We start from the raw sequence: 12,475 nt of genomic DNA on the forward strand, positions 1-12,475 counted from the left end.
TCTTCCACTCCCCTAATCCCCCCTCCCCACAACCCAGAAACGCTTTGCGAGCGGCTCTCTGAATGTGTTGTGAGCGGTGAGGCAGCTCCACAAAAAGAGTCGTTTATGCCGTCACTGCTAGAGAATGGAGCTAGGAGGGAGAAAAGGAAAATGTGTCAACCTCGCCGTTGCATAACAAATTGATACATAAATAAACGTCATAATTAATCAACTCATCCCTATCTTATCCATTAAATCAGTCGTTTCAACTTTAATAATAAATGTATACGAAACCACTTTCAGCGGTCGCATATCTGTGCAATTATTATTTATCAGCTTTCACGTATGGGTTATATAATGGATTTTGAAAAGTGGATGCCGAGCGGCGAAAAAGGTGACCCAAATAATAGTAATTATTTCATGCATGCATTGCAGATGGGTTGAATTTGAAATTCAGATTCCGCGGAAATCGATGGTTTAATACAAGCATTTGTTCAGTGCAGATTTGGAATTAAGAATGACTAACTGCGTACAAAATCACCAAATTTACCAAATAACCGATTGGTGAGATATAAGGTCGTGCTTCTAAACGCGTGCATCGGTACATAACACAGTTTCAAGATCTTACTTTACTGAGAATGCCAATTTATTTTCCTGCCATAACGGAGATTCTTATCTAAAGGTGATCAGTATTTATCATAGTTGCTTACTTTGCAGGAAAGTGGTTTTAGTCGGATCGTCAGAGTACCTCACATTTTATTCCACTTAGGCATGGCCCTTATATAGGGCCATGCACTTTAGGATAGAGACCCAGTAGGAGCCTCGAATTCGAATTTGCGCGGTTATGCTCATACATTTCTGTCGGCATCTGTTGTCTCTGGTTCATAATTCGCTGTTAGAGTGCAGCACTTTAGGACGTCAATTCATTCATCGATTGATTAAGGAAAAATTTGCAGTTTCTTGGGTTCAGAAACAACTTGAATCTCATAGTGCTTAGGGAATTAATTAAAACTAGTCAAGAGATGGACAGAACCATCCGTTACGAAATAGTAAGTGCATTTCATTTCACTGTCAAAATTATATCTCAGCAATGGAGTTGGCTTGTTTGTGAAGCAAAGAGTATTTTGATGTTTCTTTTTTCTGCCCTAGTGTGCTTGAGGGTGTTGTGTAATTAATAGTTTTGTATTTATGTGTGAGATCCAATGAGGTGTATCAGTTATGACCGGACGTTGTTGTCTTTCATTTTATTGTTTCATTGGTTTGTTTTGTCGCTTGACATTTTGGTATATGACATATGACGCATCGTAAGCAACATCATTTTCCAATGTTGCTCTTATAATTCCATTTGATATCGCTTAATTAATTGTTAGTTTTGAAATAAGGTTATTCTAATGGATGTTTATGTTTTGCATAGCGTATTAAATACAAATTTTGTTCTTGCCCGTGATTGCTAAGTTGGTGCAGATAATTTTCGCATACTGTCATTGTTTTTAAAATTGGTTTTACTAAGAGTAGATTTTGGTCTCAAACTGTAGGTTTCACCCGTGGAAGAAAACATGCCTAACCAGCCAGTGCCTCTAACAGTTGTATTACCTCCGGAGAATGTTCCACAAGGAGACTCAGCGATGGCGCAGACAGTTACTCCAATGCCAAGGACGATCCCAGTGTCTCCAAGACGTTTGCCTCCTCAGGTATTTTTGGCTGTATGTTATTAAAACTGAATTTTCTTTCGTTGCATGTATTATACGCAATAGTTTCATGTATTTAGCATTGCGTATATAGCTTAGAGAAGGGCTTTATTCTGACGTTTTCTAAAAAATTTTCTTGGCTGTAATGGAGATTGATTAAAGTGGATTGTGGATACTCATATGTCTTTCTACCGCGGTTGATTATTCAATTATTCTTGTCTAATGCTTGATGATAGCAGGAAAAGTTATTCAGGTTACTTTTAGTTTCATTAAGTTCTGAGGTTGATAGAGAATAATTCATTACTTTAAATTTTTATGAAGCTAATGACTATTCCCATTAGATATTGTGATTAATAATAGATATAGTTTTAACTTCGGCCATTGGGCTCCAGATTAATCATAATCATTTTTGAATTAAACTAAATTTCTCTTTTTAATGTACAGGAGTATTTGTATTGAAATCTTATTTTTACTAGTCTGCGCAGAGGTACCTCTGTTTCAAGAGTTTACCGAATTTAATATAATTTTTACCTCACAGCCATTTGCACGTTTCCTCAATATGTGACATTTATTCCAACGAGGACTTATAGCGTCCAATTACTTATTATGAAAAATATTGGAGTAATTTGATGCATGAGTACATATTTTTTAAGCTATTTAATTGGCTATGCTATCTGGTTTTTTTCAATTCTCTTTTGGCGTAAAATTTGGTGAAAAAATTATTAAGATTTTCTACATTTCTCTGACTCACAGGCAGAAGGTGAGGATATTCCACCACCTAAGGCTGACTTTTCTGCTCCTCCTCCATATGAACTTGCCACTAAATTACCCACCTATGAAGAAGTCCAGAGGGAGAAGATGCAAGAGGAACAAAGACGAGTAAGTGTTTAAGAGGAAGTTAATTTTTTTTTCCTGTCTTTTGTCCTGCATTTACCCTTGGTTATATTTGAAGATATAATTGTGAAATTAAAGAAGTTACGGGCTTTGTACAAACTAAACGAAATTCCGGTAGACCCCGGGTTTAGATGTACCTAATACAGTAAAACCTCTTTACATCGTAATGGAGGGGACCGAAATTTGGGCAATTTGATGCATGGAGGTTCACTATAGAGAGGTTTCAGTGGTAGGCACCATTTTTTTCATATCCTTGGGAAAGAAGGCACTACTGTCTTTTAAACCATTATATTTATGTGTTTAATAAAACATGCATGCATTAGTGAACATTTATTTATTTTTAATACATAATTACAGAAAGCGAGCGCTATTGCATGAATTTTGCCATGATTCGAGAGAAAATGATGTGATCTCTCTTAATTCAACAGTCATTTAAAAGATTAGGATAGTTGGATACCTTTTTTCTTATTTTCTGTTAGGCATGCTCTCATATGGAACAAAATGGCCATAGCTAATGGTTAACGTGAAAATTACAGCATATAAAAGGTGTAAAAGAAAAAAATACAGGTAAAACATTTATCGTTGAAAATGTCATTCCATGTACGTAATTGCAGCTGCATTAATGGTCTCTAGTTGTCTCGGTGCAATTTGCGGAGGTAGTTAGGCAGTTTTGGGGGTGTCTCGTTGGTATGATAAGTGGAGGTTTTACCAGATAAAGAGGTTCACTACTAAGAGGTTTGCCTATAAATTTACATGTAAATCTGACGGAACCGTAGGGGTGGTTTGAAGTATGGAGGTTTATGATGTAAAGAAGTTCACTACATAGAGGTTTTACTGTATGTAGGCATACAGGAAGATATTCAAACTAAATAATCAGCAGTGTTTTATGTTTAACTATTTTTGGAGGAATAAAAATTAATTCATAAAATAACTTCATGAAATCAATCTATTTCATAGTATATCCTTTGTAGCCTTTGTATATCCTTTGTAGCCTTCGTATATCCTTTGTAGCCTTCGTATATCCTTTGTAGCCTTTGTATATCCTTGATAATCATTTGTTAATATTTTTGGAGATGCTTGTTTGTGCTCTCAATAAATACAGTGTACATGTTGCTTCCTAAATCACTCAATCATTCAACAAACTTGACCAAAGATCCAGAGAATGGGAGAGAAGTATTGTTTCAGTTATAACATGTATAATCATAATTACACTACAGCTTGCATCTAGGGTATGCAGAATTCTAATTGCTTAGATTCCCTGTTCCAAATAATTTTATAATCCATGTGTTGTTATGTAATCTGTTTACTGTGTTGTTGTGTAGTAATCTGTTTACTGTGTTGTAGTACCTGTATATATTATACTTACTGTTCTTTGAGTCTTCCTAGAATAAAGATGTGTGCTCTTTGTTATCGGTCGAACTACTTATGTTCTTAATTCTCTCTCTGCAAAAGTTCCCATAAATTATAACACCACGATAAGTAAAATCATTGAATTTCGTGATCCTTCACTTGTTGAAATATTGCTGGGTATGGATATTTTACTACAAATTTTATCAAGAGCTTAATTTACCTCAACGCTTATCCTATGTTTTTTTTTAATAAAAATTTTCCTTGTAAAGATTTTTTTTGAACGGACAGTATGTGGCACACATTTGATTACTTCAATACCCTATTTTGTTGCAAGTTAACACAAATTGTGCTGTGAATATATTGTACTTAATATAGTTTTGAATCTTAATAGATAATTATGGTTGTTTTTTATGTAATTATATTGACTTCTGTATTTTCCCTCAAATTATCCCCTGATATGTACTGTGAAGTTTTTTTTTCTGAATTGGATGATGATCTCTATTCCTCACAGGATATCCCTCCCAGGCCAACCAACCAACATCTTGCATTTTTGGCCATCGATGCAGACTCCCCTGATTGTGACGGCGAAGGAGGACTGCTTGGCACAGATTTCATGTTTTTCACAGCATTCTTAGGTTTGTTCATCAGTCGCAGTTAAATTATTTGTTGATTACCCTGTTAGCACATTATGAGTCAATAGATAAGGTGAAAGGAAGAAATAAGGAAGGCGCTTATAAAGTAAGCTTGCAATGGGGTTTCTTACGGCCAGGCGTACAAACATCCAGAGTAATGACAAAATGGATACCAAACTTCCAGCACTTCCGTAGATGTTGTTTTTATTCCATCGTTTTAGAGTATTCATAAAGGGATTCATGTATAAGAATATTTTTTCTATTCTTGGCACTTCTATAATATGAGTAGGAATAACATCATGTGGCCATAATTTGAAAATCATTCATATTTATGAAATGATGGCGAAACGATGGTCGTAAGAAAAACACATAATTTCACAAGAATAAGCGACATAGTATGTAAAAATTCCGGAGGGAATCTCTAATACATAAATATTGTACTCATCAGGTTATCAGACCGTAAATTAAAATTCATAAATGTGTGGAACTTGAATAATTTCAGTTTTTCGTGCACGCACCAGCTGAGTTTTTTTATATAATAGGGTTTTAAAGTGGTAACTACGCCTCTAACATTCATCAGTTGCTGTGGTGTAATGGTTAGTGTACAGAGCTGCGGATGCGTGGGTCACATGTTTGGTCCTCCCAGGTGTTTTTTTTTCTTTTTGCCACAAGGATAAAGTACTTGTATTATGCTTTGTATCTTCACCAGCCAGTCGATTACAATTGTTTTTTTTTTCTATTTACAGGAAAATCTGTTATAATTTGTTAAGCTCTTACTATAACTCGCTGAATTTCACAAGTAGGCTTTAAATTCATGTCGGGATGAGCAGCGTAGCATGTGTAGTACGCTGTTCAGCCGCCTTTGGCGCTCCAACTGAAGCGACTTATGTTATCTGAGGATATTTGATGGCATTCTGTACCTATTCTTCCCTTAAATCTTACCCTTGCCTTTTATGAGCTCTTTAGCTTACGATAAGCTGCTTATCAATTTTTTCTGTAAGAAAACCATAAGAAATGGATAACTCTCTTACTTTATGCTATCTGGGTAAATGGCTCTGATTTTTCTGTTTTAGAGAAAAATCTCATACTGTAATGATGATAAGAAAGATAGGTCTATATATGGCTAGAAAGACAATTTAAATTCATATCTTTCAAAATTAAGGTGTATCTTTGTGGTATATTTTCATATTTCCTAAATGCAATTATGCAATCCTTGAAGAATATCATGGTTTATGTCTGTGTGTAATTCCCCCCTTCATGCTCAAAATCTCCCGTAGAATAGTAGTAGGAGGATTATAATCAAGTATAAATGTCACGAGTGACTTATTGGACAATCTGAATTACACTGGCAAGGTGTATAGTGTGGCAGCCCATATTATTTGGTGTTATGTCTTTTTGGTTGCTAACATAAGATGCTTATAATGTTACTCTGTTGGAAACCAAATGTTCAGCCTACAATCAATCAGTTAAGAAGGAATGAGTTGATTTTTGAAGCGTGCATTTTGCAACTCTGAAAGCCTGAATTTGTAACATTAATTCATCCAGTCTTATTTCGTATTTTCATCAGCCATACCATCTTTTCCATTTTAAACTACTCTCAACCCCCAAATCTGCCTTTTTGAGTACTCAGTGCACACCACTTCAGCAGACCACATTATAAATTCACCCATTTCTTGTACATACATATATGGTTGCCTTAGATTGTTATTCATGTAACTACGGGGACTCTATTTTTATGAGAGATTATTTTAAGACACAAATTCCTGGCTTAGGCAAGATGGCTCAATGGATCAGCTTTTGGTGGACTAAAAATTTCTCAATTTAATCTGTGATGTTAGCTTTTTCTCATGTCCTCTTTTAATTTACAATTGAATGGCTAAGGGCAGGTTTAATTCCAGAGTAAAGCTGACTCCAAGTATGAAACACCTTTTTGGTTCTGCACGTTTCTAGTATCAAGAACACTGTTAGAAGAATCAATCTAACAATTTGATCGTTGGATTATTCTTCCTCATAGAATAATCCTCCAAGGTCGTTAGAATATTAATAGCTTATGCTTGGTTTCGCTTATAGTAGGGCCCGCCCGCCTTGTGACGGTGCGGGACTCCTCGTCCCTTCCCTTCCTTCCCCGTCCTTTCCCTGGAGGTGTCGTCGGGCTCTCATCGCGGCGACACCTCCAATCCTTTTTTCCTGTCTGTCCTCACCCTCTCGAGTGACACGGGCGTATAAGTCTCCGACTTGGTTCCCAGTCCTTGAGTTGTATCCTCGCGGGGCCCGCCCTGGGACCCCCGAATCCACTGCTAGAAGAATCAGTGCGGAGCTTTATGGAATCTTATGTGGCCAAGAAAAAGTTTCTAAAGGACACTGTCTAATAATTTTTAATAGATAATAATAATAATACATACTAATTTTAATTTATTCACCCAATTTGCCTTCTTAACTTTGCAAGCAAATATGGACATTGAGAATTCATTTGTTTTAAAATATAGTGTGTGAATTCATTGAATGTGTTTCTTGTTTACACAGTGGCATTCCTATTCAACTGGATTGGGTTCTTAATGCTCATGTGCTTCTGCCATACTATTGCTGCCCGATACGGTGCACTCTCGGGGTTCGGCCTCTCCCTCGCCAAGTGGACTCTCATTGTTAAGCACTCAACTGATTTGGCCTCCCGGGAGAACAGCTGGTTGTGGTGGCTTATCATGGCTTTTGGTAAGTAACAAAATATATATACCAACTATGTATTTCAGTGTCGTAAGGAATGTTATCAATTATGTTATCTTTCTACAGTTTATGGAGAGAAAATAAATGGATGTAGCCTTTAATTATTTGTAAATTATGGTGTAAATGCTTTTATAACACTCATAAATCTTATACTAAAGTAGACTACTGAATTGTTTGTCATGCAAATAAGTTGCTTGAGCACCTCTACTTTGACATGAGTAGTTTTGGCATGACCTAAATTTGTAATATCAATCAAATTTTATTATTTTTTTAAATTTGCCCAACTACTCTCTCTAAGGTTTTATATACAGCAAACTCCCGATTACCTGGGTCTGGGTTTATAGGTGATGCGGATTATCCGTGCACGAGTTCATGCTGCTCCTATGTTTTCCGCGATCTTCATAAAATAATGAAATCGGTTGCAAAGCACCATGGTTATTGCATTTTAATGCAAGACTACAATAGGATTATTATTCCCATCAGAATTCCCTTCATAAACCAGAGTTATTTTATTTACTTGCTGACAAGGAGTGAGTTTCAAGTGTACTTGGATATCTACTCTAGCATGGCAGACTATGATCAGGGAAAAAAAACTTGATTAATTTTAGGAGATTTTTCAATGTTTTACCAATCGTAAATTAAGATAAATGTTATCTGCGATCTATAATTGTTAAATTTATGTCGCAAATGCGCAATTATTGCTGCGGCCTCAAATGCGGCTGATTACAGCCCAAGGGAATTGGACATTTTGTCGCACTCGGGTATGTTTATGCCGAGACTAGCCAAGGTCAAACTGGAGAGGAAGGGCAGTGGGAAAAGTGAAAGTAGAGAAAGCATGAGTTATAACCAGGCACTCGCTTACATAGAAAATTTGCTATGACTGCAGTTGCATGATGGAGTGATCAGATGGCCGTTGCCTTCACTCTAGTTCCATGCTCATTTTTTCCAAGCGTCACGGTGTGCGATCACGCTCGGTGAACACGATTCCGTGTCCCGCAGCAGTTGCATCCCGGGCAACTTGTGCATTAGGCGACTACCTGGAGTGGTGCCTGACAGTGTAATTTCACAGTGGTTTGAAAGCATTCGTGCAAACCACTTTCCTGAATCCGTGATCTTGCAGCCACAGTTGTGTGGTTTTCGGAAACCACGTTTTACATGGAGCTGTAGGAATACGAGTACATCACGTATCGCCATTAAAAAGATGGCAGTTGGGAAGAAGAAGCTCTTTATTGTTCCAGGAAGCAATCTAAAATAGCAGACAATGCACGTAAATAATAATAGATTTTTGGTTTATGTAAATTATCAGGGTTCCCACTCAACCGTGAATTTCGTCTACCGTGAAAAAGCCTGGAAATAGCTGTGAACCTCGTCATGAAACCTTAGAAATCTCTCAAACTTGATTGTAGAACTACGATATACGGATTAAAAGAAAAATCGATATTTCAATCATGTTTCAAGGCCGAGTCACGTGCAGATACCGTCCACGCATTTATCTGCACATGTGTATTCGAAGCGCAATTATTAATTGGTCCGTGTGCCATGATAGCACATTGACCTTAAGCCTTCGATTGACATTAGACATTAACCCTGGCAAAAAATCAGGCACTTCTTCACTTCCCTGCCACCCTGCTCCCTCCATTTTCCCACTCACAACCTTTAGCCGGACCTGAATTTTGCTAACTATAGGTGACGTCAGAAGAGATAGCACTTTCATTGCTGCGTTTGCATTCAAGGCATCTTTTGCGTTTGTTACATTTTTAGTTAATGTCCGGCCGATGATTTTTACGTGATCACTATTTCTGCCTAAAATGCCTGATTTACAAACCGTGAATTTGATGACATTTAGACCGTGAAAACCTGGAAAAAAAACCGTGAATTTTATAATCTAGTTAGAGTGGGAACCCTGATTATGAAACTTGCAAGAAATTTAAGTGAAAGTTTGCATTATTCGTGTTGCCTCTCCCAATAATTAGCGATGATAATCAGGAGTTTGCTGAAATCTTCTGAGTGTGTTTTGAAAGGTAGAAACTGTTATAGGTTGTCCCAGGAAACACCTTTTTTTCTGAATGAGAAACTGATTCATTGTCACAGACTGCCCAGTCCCTGTAGAGATAATTTTGTGTCTCATTTGATTTTCTACCTCACCTCTTTCTACTTCGATATTTCCCCAGGTCTCCTTATCTGTGTGCGGGCCATCATCCAGTACTTGCACATAAAAAGGGAATGGCGACTTCTTTCTCGAAGTGCTCAGGAAAGATTGGTTTTCTTTTACTAGGCAGTGCAAAATTTTGTTTTCAGCATCCAAAAGTAAGCCTACAAAATTATTTTCCTCTTCATCATGAATCTGTGTTAACAGCCATTCTATCAGGAAAATTAAATAGAATTAGTAACGTGACATAGCAGCTATACTGGAATACTATGCACTAAGACTGTCATAAATTCTGCCAGTTATGTAAAAAAAAAGAAATCGGTGATATGTGTTAAACTGGGGTGTTGTTTTATGTAGGTTTAATATATATCACTTTTGTGTAAACTACAAAAATTAGGTTTTAGAAAGCAACTTGTATATACATATAAATATAATATATATACATATATCTTTTAATAACTGGTTGATATATTTTTTGTTTTTGTGTGATTGGGTACTTTCCATGCTTCATTTGGTAACCTATGATTGGGTTTACCCCATAAAGATTATATTCTGGGGCTCTTAAAGAGTATGGATAGCACCTATTTGTTAGTTTCTTTTTAATCTTTCTTTTTGCTAGGAAATGGATGAGGCAGTAAACCTCTCTAGGTTGAGTTCTTTCACTGCTGTTGTTTTGAGCTTGTTTGTCGTAAAATGTGAATGGGTCTTTGCTGATGTGATGTTACAAAATGTTTATTTTCACTACATATGTCTTCATTGAGTGAGAAAGCATTACTTGCATAGATATTTAGAGATATTTAAGTAGTTCGTTATATGTACAAGTATTCAAGAAATTATAAAAAAAACCTACCTTTGCCTCATTATGTGAGGGATTTTTTGTATGCCAGTGCTTGTAAGATGGCTTACCCTGTTATCGTTTTTAAAATTTCAACAAAAGCAAATGACTACACTCTTGAATCTCTCTGTATCATCACTGTTGTTCCATTTGAATTTTAATCACAAAAGACCTGAGTGGATTCATAGTCTTGTATTCTAAATGTTTTTGGTACAAATAAAAGCAATGTCTACACCAAATGGGGAGTATCCATACTTCTTATTTGATATAAATATCCAGTAGTGTCAGGTACAATCATTCTTCTGAATTTGTCTCCATATGCAACAAGTGGTATGCGGAGCATGGTCAAACATGTAAAAATCTTCATCATTATTACCCATTATGATTATCATCATTTGAGGAAATACTACTTAGTTCTTCCTCTTATATCACTAGTGGATGCTTAACCCATCAGCACTGAAAGTCTATTTATCCTAATTTTTTTGTTTCCTAATATACTAATATGCTCAGCAAAGATTCCTCGTAAAATTTTTACACATAATATTTAGTAGACCTAGAAATATACCTCGGTGCCATATGACTTTTTCTGGGTGTTTACTTCTTGTTCGCAAAGGTAATTTGATTAATATAGAGGAATTAGTTCTCTCCATTTCAGTCATTCCTGTTGGTATGTTGTACATATTTGTATCTTTTTTTAGTGGTTTGGGGTTAAGTATTCAAAGTAACTCTCATTTTGAGATTTTATTTGATGCAGTGAGTTTGGATTTTTTAAGAGTAAAATCATCTGGAGTATGTATGTATCCCTGGTGAATAATAATAAAAGTTTCTTTGGCTCACCTCCAGGTGATAAATTAATGGCAGATGAAATTTCAAGATGTGACTAGTCGCCCATTTTCTAGGCCACTGATGCTAGTTTTGAAGTAACCAATGGAAGTAACTACTTTGACCTCTTGAACTTTTTTTTTCCTTGTAGCATCATTAAAATGCTTATTCATTAATGTATCTTTTAGATTCTCTCAGTAATAGCAAAACTCTGCATGGTTACATGATATTCTTTCTTCCCATGTTCAAGGAAAAATATTCATCTTGGGAAGCTTTTGCCTTACCTTTTTCACGCCATTCTCAGTCTTGATGGCAAGGTATCATTTGCTTTCTTGAAGTCAAGCATCCCATTTAAAGTTATATATAAAGATATTTAAACCTCTTGCATTTTGTTCTGACCAGTGAGAGGTCAGAATAAAGGTAATTCGAAGGATATTCTTGATGACCCTCTCCCCATAGCTGATTGTTGAGTTGAGTGCTTTGGCTGAAGTAGGTATATTTTCAGTGTCAGCATTTAGGGTGACTACCAATATTAAAAATTATACTTCCTCATAGACCAGAGTAAGTCTGAGAGTATTCTTTGGTGTTACGGTATAAAAATTCACTGCTGGACAGGTCCTTATTTTGTGACTGGACTTACTTCATACTTATTACGAACTGACAACTGAAAAATCGGTTGTTGGCAGGGATGCCGACTTACAAAAAATATTGGGGGGGCCCAAACCGGGGATATTGCCCCGGGAAATTTTATAAGTAGTGAGTTTTAATTTTTTTAAGCATTTTAGAAGAGTCATATGATCAACATAAGAACCCTGATAACTCGAATCTCGACATCTGGACACTCCGGGGAAAATCAACAAGCCTGACACATTTTTTCCTCACACCCATAACGAATTTTTTGAGGGGGCTCGGGCCCCCTCAGTTCCCATGGAGTCGGCACCACTGGTAGTTGGCCTTTCATACTCCCGCCACCGTGGTGACGAGGCGTGGCACTGCCTGCAATTCAGAGGTGGAGTGTTCCCTGGCGGAGACAGCAGTTCGAGTCGGGAGAGGACGAGAGGCATATACCACCCAACCACCCGACCAGTTTAGAAAACGTAATCAAATAATGAATTGCAAAGTTTATTATAAGAACTTAATGTTATAAATTTGTGGTTAGGAGCGAATAGAAACTATTAAGTAAGCGTAAGATATAAATTTGTTTCCAGCACCCACGGAAATATTAGCGGCAGCCGGCCTAACCATACTCTAAGGGCCTATCCGCCATTTATGTCGCCCCTATCGCTCAGTGACGAGAAAAAAAAGAATAACGAGGGCCTTAACCCGTTTCCAAAATAACCTTCGTAAGTTAATATTTCGAGTTACTCCGTATTTTCAGCTGAATGTGCTATCTTTTCAATTAGTT

The 12,475-nt window shown here is 36.7% G+C and overlaps 1 protein-coding gene across 2 annotated transcripts; it reads left to right on the forward strand.

The window, feature by feature from the left end:
* The first annotated feature begins 869 nt into the window (after window positions 1-869).
* On the forward strand, window positions 870-10,487 carry LOC124162204 (NEDD4 family-interacting protein 1-like). Of its 2 annotated transcripts, none has more exons than XM_046538651.1 (6): window positions 870-1,028; window positions 1,515-1,682; window positions 2,421-2,546; window positions 4,423-4,546; window positions 7,067-7,252; window positions 9,436-10,487. In XM_046538651.1, the coding sequence occupies exons 1-6, from the start codon at window positions 1,002-1,004 to the stop codon at window positions 9,537-9,539; spliced, it is 735 nt and encodes a 244-aa protein (XP_046394607.1). In that variant the 5' UTR covers window positions 870-1,001; the 3' UTR covers window positions 9,540-10,487. The 2 variants fall into 2 exon arrangements, with proteins under 2 accessions (XP_046394607.1, XP_046394608.1); XM_046538652.1 differs by having other exon boundaries at window positions 1,515-1,670.
* Window positions 10,488-12,475: the final 1,988 nt, after the last annotated feature.

Source organism: Ischnura elegans, chromosome 7 (assembly GCF_921293095.1).
Source record: "Ischnura elegans chromosome 7, ioIscEleg1.1, whole genome shotgun sequence".
Taxonomy (NCBI): Eukaryota; Metazoa; Arthropoda; class Insecta; order Odonata; family Coenagrionidae; genus Ischnura; species Ischnura elegans.